General features: G+C 37.4%; 1 protein-coding gene across 1 annotated transcript in view; it reads left to right on the top strand.

The window, feature by feature from the left end:
* LOC135467992 (protein mono-ADP-ribosyltransferase PARP14-like) overlaps window positions 1–16,762 on the top strand; it is a 56,230-nt gene that overhangs the window by 29,187 nt on the left and 10,281 nt on the right. Inside the window, exons 14-22 of the mRNA XM_064745975.1 lie at window positions 815–1,051; window positions 3,267–3,488; window positions 5,917–6,016; window positions 8,261–8,407; window positions 11,271–11,336; window positions 12,184–12,360; window positions 13,529–13,744; window positions 15,461–15,690; window positions 16,297–16,726. Of these exons, the coding sequence (XP_064602045.1) occupies window positions 815–1,051; window positions 3,267–3,488; window positions 5,917–6,016; window positions 8,261–8,407; window positions 11,271–11,336; window positions 12,184–12,360; window positions 13,529–13,744; window positions 15,461–15,690; window positions 16,297–16,726 (1,825 nt within the window). The remainder of the gene's footprint in view (window positions 1–814; window positions 1,052–3,266; window positions 3,489–5,916; window positions 6,017–8,260; window positions 8,408–11,270; window positions 11,337–12,183; window positions 12,361–13,528; window positions 13,745–15,460; window positions 15,691–16,296; window positions 16,727–16,762) is intronic.

Genomic DNA, 16,762 nt, shown 5'->3' with positions numbered 1-16,762 from the left:
CACTAAGGTGTATATGAGGCGTACACTCTATATACACCTCGTCTATACCTCAAACTGAGGTGTATGCCTCATGACTGTAAGGGTTTACTCTCGTAGTCATGAACTAATATGGCATTGATAAAATTCAACTTTGGCCAGGCATAGTGTGGACTTGCCCATCTTTCTCTTAGCCCATTAGCACTCAGTGACAATTTTCTATGCCTTTAAGCATATCCCTTTAAATTGTTAAAAACAAAATGCTGTGGAGTTCACATTGTCACGAATACAAGGTTGTGTTATAAATACATATATACCGAGTATAGGTGTTAGGAATGCAGGAATTATATCTATACATTTACATAACATTGTAAGTGTGATTTAGTCCTACTGCATGTAACAATGCACTCCAGCATTAAGGGAATTAATGAAAACATCATGTGTAAAATATCAGTATTAATCACTAGTAGTGAAATGTTATATTTATTTACTAGCAAAATACTCGGCTTCATCTGGGTGCTAAGAGATAAAACTCTGTGACTACACATGTGACAAATGAGGAACTGAACACATTCTGCCAGGCCTGTAAATTTTTGTCTGTGAAACTGACTACTTACTTTGATATGAGTTTGAAATGACCAGTGTGTATTGGAATCTGATTACATAATAAATAATAATTTTAAATGATTTAAGTAATATTACATCATAAAACTGATGACGAGTCCTCTGTGTGAAGACAGTCCACCCTGATCTAATGAGATTTAAAAGTTTAAGCAGGTAAAGTAGAGAGACTACTAAAGAAAAGACATTTTTGCATGTGTACTTCTTGACTCTCCAGGTGGATGTTTTGGTGAATTCCACTGGCAAAGACTTGGCGCTTAAGAATGGAGCTGTGTCAAACTCCTTGTTGAAGGCAGCTGGGCCACAGCTTCAAGCAGAGGCGAGTCAGCGATATCCAAATGGCGTCACGACCCACGGGGAGGTACTGGTGACTCAGGGATACAAGCTGTCGTGTAAGGCCGTCTACCATGGCTCTTTGAAGGGGTATGATGCCACTACAAACACATCCACCAAGGTATTAACAACTGTAGGTTCCAAGATAGGGTTTACAGGTTATGACAACTTTGTGTGCTGAATCCAGATATGACAATATTTCTATAGGAAATGAGAAAAACCAGTGGAAATGCCCCCCCCCCCAAAAAAAAAACTCATGCATAGGAGAACATATTGTTTGTAATTTGCCCTGCCAAGTTCAAGGCTGCATATTCCATGTCTGTAAAAAACATAGTTTTAAACAGAAATGACATTCACTCACCTGGTCTGCTCTTGAGCCAGTATATATGTAATTCTTCAAGAATATAATTGAGTTTCTTTTTCCACACTTGGTTAAACCATCTACTGAACAACATACTTATAACTTTACTTATCCAAAAGACTGGTAAAGAACTGAAATATTCTACTTTCAACACTACTGATATCTGTCCTAAATTTTAGAAGAACTAGGTAGGTTTGTGCATGTATTTGAAAGTACAAACCATGTCTGCTGCGACTGACATGTCATACATGTATGCTCTGTTTAATAGCAGACGGATACTTTTGAAAGAGTTATGGATGAGACAGGGCATGGCTATAAACTGCAGTTATGGCAAAGACCATGTTGTGTGCATAATTTCCTACTAGAACATAAGTTTGAGAGGGAAAACTGTAGCATATCTAGACTATAAATGGGCTTTCTTGAAGCTGCAGAAAATGTTACTTGAATACATGTGCTGCTTATCTGTAAGAGCATTGAAGGCTAACCATCGACCAGGCCAGGTGAATGAGGCAGGTGTCGGTTGATCATGACAAGAGTTCGATTACACCTTATGACACACTGACTTTTTCTTTTTTCTTCTCTAGCTCTTTCTTTTTTGAAGTCTTTGTTTTTCAAGACTTTACATTAATGTATACATGTATGTATCTTCAGAAGGAAAATTTCCTGGATAGGCCATGTTTCCTTTCAAGTTTTGTTTTTCATTTCATACCCTTATGTGAATTGAAAAAAACAAAAAGAATTATTTAACATATGTAGACAACAGTTCAAATTGGTGCGGCACTATCTGAAATAAAGTGAAGTTACCAGCAAGCCACATACTACTTTCCATATGCAGGGGACTGTAGCCGTAAGTCTACTCGACCTCTGATGAAAAGCCTGCACAAGTCGCATATGGTGACGTAAACATAGCTATTTAACATAATCCTGGCTGACCTATGGAAACGACTTTACTATCTGGCAGGAAGTGGTAAACAGTAAATGACAGATGACTTGTGACAGTTGACACCTATAGCTCTATATACCACAATGATGCGATCTGATGGCCACACCAAAAAAATGAAAAGATTATGTGGATTTCAAGGTTTAGCATAAAATTTGTTTAGCACAGCTGGTATCCACAGTGAATAATCGTGTTGTGACAGCCCAAAGGCGTGATTTGACGATGGAAAGGAAGATTTCTAAGGAGCTTCTGGACGCTTTTCGCTTCGTCTTCTCTGACGTTGTTGTTATGAAAGGAGAGGGCTATGTCTGCATGCCATGTTCTGTGAGATTAAATAAATTAGAAAAGGTTCTACGGAAAGAGGAAACCTGCAAACGAGAGAGCGGGGATATTTGCAAGGATATTAAAGAGGAGTGGGAAACGAACAAACAGCACTTCTTCGGTCGACATCTTACTTTTGCCAGTTCTTGCTTGATAATTAATATTAATGAAGACACACCCCACTTCAACCAATGAAAATTTGTTGTCTTCCGCAAAGGCTTTTTTCTCGGACGGAGCGTTCATTGGTCAACACTGATTACATCACTGTCCACTTGTATAAGAATGTGATAGGTATTTCGACAGACCGAAAACGGTAGGGTGCCGGTAGGTTAGGATGGTCTGGTTAAGAGAGACTAGTCACATATTTGCTTCAACTCTTCCATTGTGTCAGCCATGACAGCTGTAGCTTTTTTCAGTCTTATGTCAATGTGTGCATCATGTCACTGTGTTAAAACTACATGCCTAGGAGCCTGCCATCAGTGCAGTAGCTGTGAGTTCAAGAAAAGCTCATGCTGGCTTCCCCTCCAATCATACGTGGGAAGGTCTGCCTCCCTGCAGTGGTCGTGGGTTTTCCACGGGGCTCTGCCTGGTTTCCCCTCAATATGGAAGTGAAATATTCTTGAGTACAGCATAAAACACCAATAAACTAAATAAATAAATAAAACTACATGGTCTATTGCTTGTGTTTATTTTCTGTGTTTGTGATTCCAACAGGTTCTAGAGCAATTCATTATGAATTGCCTGACCAAAGCCCAGACAAATGGCTTCACAAGCATAGCCTTCCCAGCCCTAGGTACAGGAAACCTGCATTTTCCAGACGCAGTTGTTGCTAAGATAATGTACGAGACGGCAATAAAGTTCAGCGATGATAACCCGAAGTCATGCCTTAGGACAGTCAGCTTTGTTGTGTTTCCAGCCAGCAAGTCCACTGTCAAGGTTTGTTAATGTGATGTGCTTTTAGCCAGATGGATTGTGTTGTGTTTCAGTCAAGTATATCTGCCTTCTTCATTATGGCATATCTGAAGAAAAAATCAGCGAGGCAAAAAGTCCTTCGCATCGATTTTCTTCCGGTGTACCTGTGGATTGATTATGGAATGCTGAAAGAAAGATTTTTTCCCAGGATGAGTGATGTCTCTGGGGCATGATATTGTGACTTTAACATGGGGCAGTGTAGGAAAAATACCTGAAAATCATCAATAAACATTTACCTTAATCAAAAGTGCCAAAAAATATATATATTTAAACTGGCAGATGTTTCTCTTAAATACATAAATTGCTATAGTGTAAGACAGAAATATAAAAATAACCCTCGGTGTTGCAGAACAATGGTGTCATGGCTTAAAGAGATGTCATTCTGTTGCCATATTTCAAAAACTATATACGTGTAATGCTGCATCCATCTATTTCTGTAATGGAACTTTCTGTTATTTTCAAAATAATATGTTCCTATGATTGCGGTCAACTTAATGATAAATGCATTTACGTCAAAATACAATTAAAGGTTTTTACCCCTCAGCCAATATTGGCCAAGGTGTATTGTCGTAGCGGGCAGAGTCTGTCCGTCCATCTAAACGCTCTATGTCTAGAATGGCTTAGCCCAAGTTCACCAAACTTACACCTTGACATGAGGAAGATCCCTGTTAATTTTCAGTGATCTTGGCCTTTTTCTTCAAGGTTATTGGGGTCATTAAGTTAAATTTTATTAGAGGCTTGCAAACATGATATCTCCAGAGTAGTTTATGCCAAATTCACTAAACTTACACCACACAAAGACTTGTCATGAGAAAGAACCCCTTTGTTTTCAGCAACCTAAACTTTTTCTTCAAGGTCATTTGGGTCATTTAAGCTAAATTTTATCTCTAGAATGGTTTAGCTCAAGTTCACCAAACTTACACCATACTTACACCTTGGCATGAGGAAGAACTCTAGTGATTTTCAGCAACCTTGACCGTTTAAGCTGGCCTGTATAAAGTGCAGGCATAGCTTATGTCATACCCTGAGCATGGGCATCCTTGGCCAATAATAGAGAAAGCAATATTTATCAATGTGCTAGGGGTGGTTTCTCAAAAAGTACAGCATGTATTAAGCTCAGGATTTGCTCACATGCAGAGCAGTTTAGCACAAGGGGAATGTTCCATCATTGATTTGATGTGTACACAGTAAGCACAGGCAATGACTGGAATTATTCCTGACTCAGTGTATTGTGTATAAGAACCTATGTTAAACAAAGTGTTAGGGGCAGTTTCTCAAAAAGTAGTCCATGTATTAAGCTCAGAGTTTGCACACATGTAAAGTAGAATAGCTCGAGGGAGGATATTCCATTGTTGATTGTGTGTGTACATATTTCCTGACTTAGTTTGTGATGTATTAGAATCAATGTTAAACAAAGTCTTAGGGCCATTGTCTCATAATGTACTGCATGTATTGACCTGAAGTTTTACATGAATATAAAGCACAATGACGCAGCGGGAATCTCTGTAAGCATATTAATTTATTCCGTAAATTACTGAATTCCTGACTTTCCTGACTTAGTGTGTTGTGTATTAATCACTGTTAATCAAAATGTTAGACTTGCTATCGTAAAAAGTATTGTGTGTGTATTAATTTCCTTAAATTACCAAATTCACGATTTCATTTCTTTATGCATTGAGCTGAAGTTTTGCAGTCAAATGTCTCATACAGGCGAGCTCTTTGGTAGCCTTGCTACCAATTCTAAGTTCTTCCAGGTCATAGGGATCATTTAAGTTAAATTTGATATAAGAAGCTGCAAGGGCACCCCAAGATAAACAACAACAACAAAATTGTTATCCTAAAAGGTATTCTCCTGCTTCATGTTTCACAACCTTCTAAATGCCACTCAGAGAAGAGCTACACATTATTACAAACCACAGTTAAGTTGGGTCTGTCCATTACATTGTACATGTGCTCAAGGCTTGGGGGTTTTTAAGTGCATTGCACAGCATTTTCTTTAAAAATGCCATGATGAAAATCTAATCAATTTTATGTTAATATTTAGCAGCGTAATGGCTGAGCTAACGCAGAAAATATGCAACTTGCAGACTATGCTATCTAAGAGAAGATAACAAGTGCTAGACCAATGAGGTTTTGTGTTCAAAAGGCTGGTATAGCTGTAGCTTTATGTCCGTTTTTCTCAGGGGAAATGGTATTCTCTGAGTTTTCTCCGCAATTTCCGCGTACGCATACGCTCAGTCAATATCAGTTAAGTGGACTACTTCTGTCAATATTAATGATCAGTGCGTAAAACACCAGACAAATGAACAAAGCACACAAAGTGAGTATTTAGATACTGTATATTTATTAACATCTTGTAATGGATCATTTATTCTTTCAAATTGGAATAAAGGCATTTGAAGATCAGAGGAGAAAGCTAAGTGGATTACCACATGAAGCCACAGTGTCCCATAGGAGGAAGAATCGCAAGTATAACAGTCTCTCCATGGAGGGTAAGACAGGCTTTTGGTTGCAACTGCATAGTGATGGCAGTACATAGCCTTCATACTGGACATTACCATTAAGCGCAACAAACTTCACACCTTGATTTCACTGCATAATCGGGGCCTCCGTGGTTCATTTGGTTAGCGCGCTAGCGCAGCGTAATGACCCAGGAGTCTCTCACCAATGTGGTCGCTGTGAGTTCAAGTCCAGCTTATACTGGCTTCCTCTCCGGCCGTCTGACAGCAGCATGTGGATAGTCGTGGGTTTCCCCTGGGCAGTGCCAGGTTTCCACCCACCATAATGCTGGCCGCCGTCGTATAAGTGAAATATTCTCGAGTACGGCGTAAAACACCAATCAAACAAATAAATAAAATCACTGCATAATCACTTTTGGTTCCCGATTTAATGCTAAATTAACAATTTTACTTTTTGGCACTTGTCAAGTCTGAGGCCCTGTGTATTAATTTGGTATCTATTACATCCTCAGATTTTAAAAATAACTACAGCGTTCGCACGGGTCCTTGAAAACCTTGAAAGCACTTGAATTTTATTTTGGTAATTCAGTGACTGGAAAGTGCTTGAATTTGATCATTTTTATGTGGAGGTCCTTGGAAGTACTTGCTTTTGTTTGTATCACGTCAAGAAGTTATTCGGTGGTAAGAATCTGTGAATGAACTGGCAAAGGGCATGCACCTAAAACGCCCGCCAGTGGCATGTACGCGGTCATAGTTTTGCGCCATTACAGACTTCTTTTTCCCCGCCAGAGGGCGCCAAGATCGCCATTTTTTGGTTTGGCGGTAAGAAATTACGCTGTAGTCATTGAGAGCGATTTGGTGCATGAAACAATGCATTAGAGATACCAGGCAACTGTCGTTTTAGCGACGAACGGCTGCAGTTCCCAGATTTCAAGGACTGGCTTGTGCGCAGCGCCAGCAGTGTCAATCGGGCATACTGCCGATTGTGTCTCCGAAGTATAGATGTCTCCAGTATGGGCAAGTCCGCCCTGGACAACACATGAATGGCAGTGGCGCTGTTTACAAACACGTAGGTTGTGCAGAAATATTTTAAGCTGCTTTTTATTCTGACGGACAGTGGGAAATTTATAAGAATCAACGATTGGTTATCTGATTATCAGTGATGTCTGCACCGACTGAAGGCACCAACACAAGGCTGCGTACCGGTCTAATGCCACGGCATGGCTGTACCACGCGTACAAAATGACCTAAAAAAGTATTCAAGCTGCACCTGTTGTCGCAGTTTGTACGCGAAAGTGTAGATATGACTGTCGTTTGAGGTACTTGAATTTGTGTTTTAAGTACTTAAAAGTACTTGAAAAGTCCTGGAATTGTTTTTGGGCCGTCAGGCGTGCGAACCCTGTAACTAAGCTCAAATTGACATTTTGTTCAGTTTTTTCATTACAAAAAGCCATTAATCCCACCAAAGAAAGTTACAGACTGGAAGTTACTGTGCCCTCCAGGTGATTTAGAACATTAAATACATTGCACTGACACCTGTACTCGTGAAATTAAATGGAATGTAGAAACAGTTTGTGCAGCACAATATTTCCTTTATGTTTAAGCCAAAGAATTTTGTTTTAAGATGAAACTGTTCTCTTTGTTTTTGAAACATGTAACAAGTTTCTCAATGTTATTTTATGCACTTTCAGTGGTTTTCCATATTTGTCAGTAGTGTGTCATTGTAGCTCACTATTACTCATGCATTACCACATAATATTGGGAGTCCCGCTGATAACAAACTTTTATTTTAGTCCACATTAAATTTCTATACTTAACCCATAGTAATTGATATGGCCCTTTGTTGTTGACAAGAAATCATGCTTTAGAGATTATGTTAATGTGTTAGTTTTATTTTGGAAAAAAATTAATTCAACTTGAGAGAAATTTAGTTCTATGTAGGATCCAGATATGCCATGCCGTGTGTGGATTAAGGCCTCAACATAGCTGTATGTGCATAGTCACAGAAAGTCTGTACAAATGGTCTGAATTATCTCACCCCTTTCACTGGGAGCTCATGAAAGCTGTGAGTGCTTGAATTGTTCATCTCAAAATCATTTCTTGCCAGTTGTAATGAAGTAGTTACATTCTGGAGCAAGCAGTGGCTAGCAAGATAAGATATACATGACAATGGCAGATTTTCAACCAGGAAGTTGATCTACATATATACTGATAATTGATAGAAATGACATTGGCTTGTTTGGCCAATTTGACCTCACATGACTGGCCGACTTTCAGGTAATACCCCTGGCCGGGCCCCTGTACAGGAGGAGGAGATTTTCCCACTTCAGAAAATCCGCTTCAGCGTGTCACAAGGGGACATAACTAAGGCTGGTACAGATGCCATTGTGAACAGCACAAATGAGGCACTGAACCTAAATCAAGGTAAGGCTTAAAATCAAGGGTGTTCAAAAAAAGGTAGTAGCAGGCTGCAGAGAGCTGTCTACTGCCGTCGCCGTAGCCGCCTACTTTGAATATTCTTACTATTTAAATCAATAGTAATTGTGACATAATTATTTTTAATTCAGCCAACTATTTTTGAACTCTGACCTCCTCCAATTCTAAATGAAAACCTTGAAATCGTGGTTTGTGGTTGTTTCAGAGTAATAGAGGTGTTAATTTTTGGTTTATAAAATGAGATCATTGTGATTCACGTTATTAGTACAGGAGGGGACTTTTTTTTTATATACCTCTCCACGGTGTTAGGTGTGGGTATTCTGGAATCACCCTGTGTGTCCATTTGCCTGTAGACACGATTTTGTCCATGCATTCACTCCCAAACTACTGCGCCGATTTCAATGAAACTTACCATACATCTTGCCTATCATCTGAATTTGTGCATGCTCAAGTTTAATGGCAGTGGGGTAATTAGTTTCATAATTACACCCATTTAGGACTTTATGTAACAGTGCTTTCCATGTATTCAGGTTTTCCCATGAATCTCCTCCCAAACTACGGAGCTGATTTTGATGAAACTTGCCATGCTTTGAACATATGTATCATGAGGTTGCAACTTCTGGAGGGGATAGGAAGGGGTCGGTAATGGGCCGTCCCCCACTAACCTATCTCTTCCACTAGTTGGGATAGTTATGGTGGCAAAATTCACACATGCTTTTATTATTATTTCACTGTTTGAGTACTTTGTGGTGATTTAATTTGCCACTGTATATCTATATATATATTGTTTTCAAAATCTCGTTGGAAGTGGTTTACACAATCCAAATTACCATGTTTTGCAACACATATGTAATGTAACATATTGTTTCAAATTGTTTGTGTCTGAGGGTCTCAGTGTAGATCAACCCAGTGTTGACTGAGTATAAAAAGCATTGTATTTTACCCTCTTGGAATAAAGCCATTAATACTATTATTGTGAATGTTGGCTATTATTTAAACCTGTGCATGCATAAGTTTAATGTCAATCAGGTAATTATTTTTATAATGTTATTTTTGTCATAATTACCCCTATTTGTTAGTTCTTTTCCATATATTAAGATTTTGCCCATGCAAATCTTCCTAAAATACTGAACCTATTACCATGAAACGTAGGATACATTTTCCCTATAATCTAAACATGTTTAGGCTTAATTATAATTTGGTAATTATTTTCACAATTACTCCCATTCAGGTACTTTATAGTGCAGTTATAATGGATTTTCATGTACACTATTCTCGGATTACTGCATTTCTCCATTCAAACTGTATATACCATTAGTGCAATCAATATATACCACAAATGGCCCATGAAATAAAATATGAGGCTAAGCTAAACAACACGACATCCTGTCACTTATTTTAAGGTTTTCTTTATTTTTGGAAAATGTTAGGGGATGGAAGGAGGGTAATTGGGACATCTGGATTCTATTTTTTGTTTTTTAAATATACAGGTACAGGATGTGTTGAGATTATGAATGGATAAGTCATAAGCTTTGTTATCAAATTGATGGAGATCGTTATTCAGGAATAGTTTTACTTTACAAATTCAGTGTGAACCAGATTACAAGTATATTTTATGTGTCTGAAGCAACTGTTACCGTTTCAAATATTAATGATGTTAAAGTGAACATAAAGTCAGCCTCCAAAGCTCAATTAATTAATAAAGTAGTATTCCACAAAATTTCTAAAAATATTCCAAAAATTCTACACCGCTTATCAATAAAGTAAATAGCAAAAAAAAAAAAAATAGTAAATCGTCATTGCCTAGACACTCATTTGGTGACGCCATATTGCCATGTTATAGCTATCTAGAGTGACATCTACATTGTAGGAGCTCCACCGTAACATCGGTATTAATGCAAATACTATATAATGAGAAAATACAAACAAAAACACCTGATATCCAAGCAAAGAGTATCAGCTCTGTTCTTTGTTCAAAGGGCCGATGTTTCTTTTAGTTTGGCGCTCAGTCAGGGAGATGTTTTAGCGGCCCTGTTAGTCCTCATCCTCATCCCGTATGGGTGTAAGCATTTGGCCAAGCTGGCTGTACCGACTTTACCGAACAAAGTAGGACCTACTTATTGATGGCAGACCCTTTCATTCAGATATTGGGAAGATATTTGCGTCATAAATCTGAGCATTTTTATTGCCAGCTCACCCTAACGAGCTACTACAGTGTGCTGCTCAATATGTATGCATTGTAACATGGGCAGCCGTTCTGAGTTCCCTGCTCATAAATGTGTGGTTCAAAATGCATCAGTTTAACACTTAAAAATTAACCACAAAATCTAACTTATTGTATCACTATGTCTGCCTATCCACTTTAAGAAACCACACTGACAATCTAGAACTAATAGGGGTTTTTTTTAACCTGACAGCCAATTATCATGTGATGCTTTTAAGGCTAGTGATTCACCAAGTTCTTAAGGACTTCTACATGACTACTCAGAGTGAATTGTCCATCTGTCATATCCCCAGTGCTGAACTTCTTGTTCTCAGCTTTCAGAAACTCGATAGAATTTTTTACATATTTTTCTGTGATATCTGTCCTGTATAATTTTTCTATGTATATACATGTATATATGCAGACTTTAATTCTTACAAATACTGTACCTAATGACCCTTTGTCGTCGTATGAAATAGCCAAGTACGACATATAAACAACATATAAACCCAAGCATATAACCAAATACAAATACTATAATATGTACCTGTATTTTATTGAATCTAAATATTAAGTGTGAAGCCCATATGCTATTTTTTTGTTCACTGTGGTATGTGTATGTAACTTTCTTCATCCTGTTAACTGTAGGTGCTGTTTCCAGTGCCATTCTGAAAGCTGCTGGTGATCAGCTCCAGCAAGACTGCAAGTCACAAGGTAAGGCTGACAGTTCACAAATCACCGAGTTTGTTAGGCCAGTCATGTCATAATAATTTCCATTCATATGTTAGTTAGTCTATAAGAATGATTTTCACTTTAGTAAAAGCATTTATTATTGGCAAATAAAGATCATAAAATATTACTTTTGATGTTGAAACTCCTGTAGGGTGTCATCCTATTTTCATTGCTAACCTCAAAATAACTTTTTAACTTCAATAGAACCCTCAGAATTGGGCAAAATAAGAGGAAATTTTTGGTCTGATACTGTGTATGTATTCCTTTTCTCCAGGTGAGTAGATCCAAACAGGTGACCTAAATAGGAAAGAGATAGCGTGATCTGGACTACGTAGCCAACAGGGATTCACATTTAAATTGCTATGATAACTTCAGAATCCTCAAAATTGTTCTTGCTGTGTTCTAGTCACCACATAGATATAGATTTTCAAACCCATAACATTGATTTGTAGCTTTTGATTGGCTGACATCACTTTATTGCTATTTGATGTAATATTGTGTTTCGCCTAAAGTTTTAGCATTTTTCAAGTGACACGTTTCTTTATTCTCATTGATTCATCCATCTTAGTGGGTCACAAAAGAAATTCTTTTCATTACTTTCTTCTCATTACTTTCTTCTCATTACTTTCTTCTCAGAAAAACTTGAGCCTTGGCATCAGAAGCATCATTTTAAGGTCTCTATCATGCTTAGGAAAGTACATTGTAATTATGCAAGGCTAAGTAATTTGGAGACATGGCGTAAAACTGCTGTATAAAAAAATTTGTATAGATCTTGGGGGAATGTATAATTGCCATGCATTTTTATTTAGCATTGCCAATTATGTTCCAGTGAAGAAAATGAAAGCAGAAGGTTGTGTAGTTACTGGAGCAGGACGCTTGAGGTGTAGGCATGTCATTCACATTGATGCACAAAGTTCTCCCTCCTGGAAGTCCAAGATCAAGAAGTGTCTTGAGGCTGCAAATAAGATGGAATTATCATCAGTCTCTTTCCCAGCGGTGGGAACAGGTAAGTTCATACTGACCTACATATATGGACAATTTACATGATAGATACAGAGGTTATGAACGCGTATATGCACTGTTAGATCTTGATTGATGTGTAAGCAATGGTCACTTTGGAACATGTATATTTCCAAATCCTGTACCTGATGCCACATGCATCAGTGATCTCACAGTAGGGAAAATAGCATGGTGAAACCATTACAATGTCTTCCAACAGTGTAAGAAAAGTCTCAATATCCCTGTGATTTGTGCTGAGCAGGCATGTGGCAGAGTGTCAGTATCAGTCAGCATACAGAGTAGAGATGAGAATGTGACTATTTTGTGTATATGATCTAAACGAATACTGAAGAATGACATCGTTAAAATAAACGTTGAACTTGTTCTCACTTTACAAGTTGTCTACAAACATAGCAGATGGAAGCAACCGATAAAACAAATGCGTGTAGTCCACATTTAAATGTCCTTTTCTTATTTATGTAAGGTATAGCCCTACATAACGATCAATAAAACTAAACATTGAGTGCCATTTTTAGCACTTTAGACAAGTGATTTAACATACAGATGAGCAGAAATTTCAAAAAAAATTTTTATAACCTTATAATAATATTGATATAAAGCTTGGCACAAGTTCTCCCTTTGATAAGGTATAGATAACTACAACAATGAGAGCAGAGCTGCTTACTTGAAATTTTATACACTGCAGACAACAAGGTTATGTAACCTACATCTAAGACTAATGATTCATAATGAAGTATCAACATTCTCAGCCTTTTAAACAATTAATTATATACATATTTATACTGATTTATTGCATTAATCATTTATGTTTGAAACCTTTCATAACTTTCAGCAACTAAACCTTTTTTTTTTTAGTAAAATGATTCTAAACAAGTAAAACTTGTTGATAGAAACATAAGCCCAAATTACAATTTATCTGATGTTTCATTATCATTCTTTACTGATGTTGTAACATATTCACCCAACTCATCTTAGTAAAGGAGAAATGTCAAGCTCATGCCTACTGACAGCATGAGACTGTGACATATTATAAAATCCTTCCACTATCTCTGATATACATGTATGTACACCTGAAATGCGTCTATGTATACATATGTATACACGCAAACATGTTTCTATCAGCTTGCGTATAACTTCTGCCTTGTCATTTTTAGGTGTTGGCAAAAAAAATCCGGAGGAAATGGCAGAGGATATGTATGGAGCAATCAATGAATTCCAGTCCAAGTTGCAGGACACCTTATGTATCACAGATGTACAACTGATAGTTTTTGAAGAATCCATGGTGAACAGTGTGAAGAAAGGCTTGAGGAATTGCTTTTCTAGAGCTGGAGCAACACCCAAATCCTTCTTCCGCAAAGCATGGGATAGTTGTAAGTACAGGCATACATAGCCTCTATAGTGAGTCACCCTCAATCGTTGTGCTAAGTGTATTAAATGAATACTCATAATTTTGTCAAAACCTACACATAGTTTGCTCATTTTGAATGATTATGAGGGCTCTGTTGATCTTTAATAGAATGGTGGTTCTTGATGTTTGTTGAAAGGTAGAATAATACCTTACTGGAAAAATGTCAATTTCAGCATGAAAGTAATATTTTATAATATTTGCCTCCAAAATGAACTTTTGGGGGTTTTAGATCTTATACCATATGCAAATCAGAAAGACAACAGTTACTGCAGATTTCTTCCTTTGTGTAAAAATACAATTTTTGTTGTAGCTTATGTGAACTGACTTGTAGTATTGCTGCTCTCATAATTTTCCAAGACTTGGCCTTGGCTTACTTATATTGCTTGTGACAGTCATAACCATCTTTTATGCAGGAAAAGATTTCAAAGAGATACATGCACGGTCAAAATGTTTGATATTTCAAGCTCTTCTGTGCGATGATCTCGACCAGTTCTGAGTTCCCCCAACATGGTTTAATTATATGTCTGAAATTACTTATCTTTGCATGATTCAGATCGTTTAAAAACGAGCGGATGAGCAAACATTTTGACACCTGACATGTACTCTGTTGGTGAAGCTATAATTGTCTTTTCCTTTCAGGTATATTTATGATTTTGAAAATAATTTGTTATTTCCGTCCATTTTTTTTATTTTATTTTCATCAGATGTTTTAAAATTAGAAGGCAACATGATTAGCGTAAACAGCTCTTTCATGTCCATTGATTCAGTGTTTATAACTTTTCCTTCTCTGAAACTTTCTGGAGAGCATTTAATTCCTGCCATGTAAGTCCATCCTTTCAGTGTCCAGTAGAAAAAAAGTTGCCATTGGTTACCAGATATAAATCTACAGCTACTTAGTCCATTTATTCATCTGAAATGTCTGAAGGCCTTGCAGGCTCAGATAGTTAAGCACTGCAGTGTAGCTCAAAAGGTTTGTCAGGTGCTTGGTGAGGATGAGTGTTTTCTTTTGGGTATTCAGGTTTCCTGCTGCCATAAACCTTGCTCGTTCCCTGTTCATCATATAAGTGACAAGTAAAGTGAATAGATAGATAATTTATCAGAACTGGAATCTGGGCGAGCAATCGGTTAAGATACAAGATGCATACATAACATTGGGTGATGGCAGATATCTGTTTTAGACAACGATACATATACATGTAACATGTGCAGTACATTTGAGATTTTCCTGAAAGTTCCTGCCGAGTATTAAATCTTGCCTTCCTTTGGTTAATATTCATCATGTTTTATACAGAACTAATTAGCACACTAATTTGTGATGGATGTCTTCATGTATGTAGGTTATCTTTTTGATTTGCCAGTAAGCTTTATAACATAATGTGAAAGCATATACATGTTGATTAAACTGAGAATTCATGTAGGTTTCATGATAACAAGTAAACCTTTGTTGTATATTGAAACTTGAAGTTAGTACATGTGTGCGACTTCTGCTAGTTCAGAGTGTGTGTACTTTTGCTTTATGCTAAACATTCATAAGTTTTACCAATTCCTTTTGTTAGTGATGTGTAAATTCTCAGTTTTGGAAGAATGAGACGTGTTTTTTTATGCATTATTATGGTATACTCCTAGAAAACATTTTCTATAGTTTACTTTTACATTTTTATGTACTTTGGTTTTATAGTGACAGGAATGTTTGCTGGTGGAGAAGCCGATACAGCATCAACATGGGAGGCAAGCCCTGCAGGAAAAAGAAAGTCTCCTAAAGAAATTGCACTGGTGGTGATATCTGATAAAAAGGAGGCCATTGAAAAAGCGATCAGTAATATTGAGAGTTGTCTGAAGAGTGAGATGTATGACCAAGTGATCACAGAGCCATGGACAGAGTCAATCAAGAACCTGTCCGATCAACATGTTAGTTTTATCTGTAGCCAGATCTGCTATGTCGTTCTTCATATTCAAGGTCACATTGAGTATTTAATTATATCGTAAACATTTATATTTTATTCTAAATGTTAGTTTGTCAAATAAGACGAGGATTCAATACCAATCATGGACAGAGAATTTTCATGGTTTCCCTGCTTCCATTGTTCTGGAACCCTTAGCTTGGTGGCAGTAAGATGCTGACAGTGCTCTTTGGTGTGGTTATGCTTGTTTGAAATCTCTTGCCTACAACCAGTATGATGTACGTCATAAGTGGTAAAGTTCTTGAAAACTGTATGCTGGTTACTAATGTGTTTAATTTTTGTGGTTGGTGGGACCATTATTGTGAATATCAGCAGAATCAAGGGCTTTTGGGTTGTGCAACTTGCTGTTCATCAACTCTAAAAGTACAAGAATAAGAAGAGTAGTTCTACCAAATGATTCTTTGATTCTGTATGCATTACAAAAGTAATTGTTGTTTTTCCTTTTACACCATAAAATATTCAGCAGTAAGTGTATTTCATTTAAAACCCCCACATTATACGTGTACATTGTTTTGTGAAATTAAAAGTTAAACAAAACCTTTTGCTTTTACAGGTAGCAGAGATTCTCACATGTGAGAACAAACAAGATGTTACAATAAAGATAGAAAAGAGATTAGGTCGAATCCGGATTCAAGGCCTGCCTACTGATGTCATGACTACATTTCAGATAATCACAACCATTTTTAAAGAGATAGACAGAATGGTTCATGAAACCAAAACAAGTGAAGTGGTGGCTGGCATTGTACAGTGGTACTACATGGAGTGCAATCCCACCAGCACCTCTGTCGCAATACCTCTCACGAAGTACGACAACCAGTTGAACATGGTGCTGGAAAAAGCTTTTCTCCAAAAGGAGAAAATGAAAGTGCTCACTGCCGATGACGGCTGTCAATACTGTTACGACTTTGAGGCAATGGAGGAGTACCCAGATGATGACCCGAGCGACCGGGTGAAAATGATACGGAAAGAAGTGAATGCTCAGAGTAAGCTGCCACTTACACATTTTTCAGGCTCATTGA

The sequence above is a fragment of the Liolophura sinensis genome, chromosome 6 (assembly GCF_032854445.1).
Source record: "Liolophura sinensis isolate JHLJ2023 chromosome 6, CUHK_Ljap_v2, whole genome shotgun sequence".
Lineage (NCBI taxonomy): Eukaryota > Metazoa > Mollusca > Polyplacophora > Chitonida > Chitonidae > Liolophura > Liolophura sinensis.
Note: the sequence above shows the minus strand (reverse complement) of the source record. Positions and strands in the feature narration are given on the sequence as shown.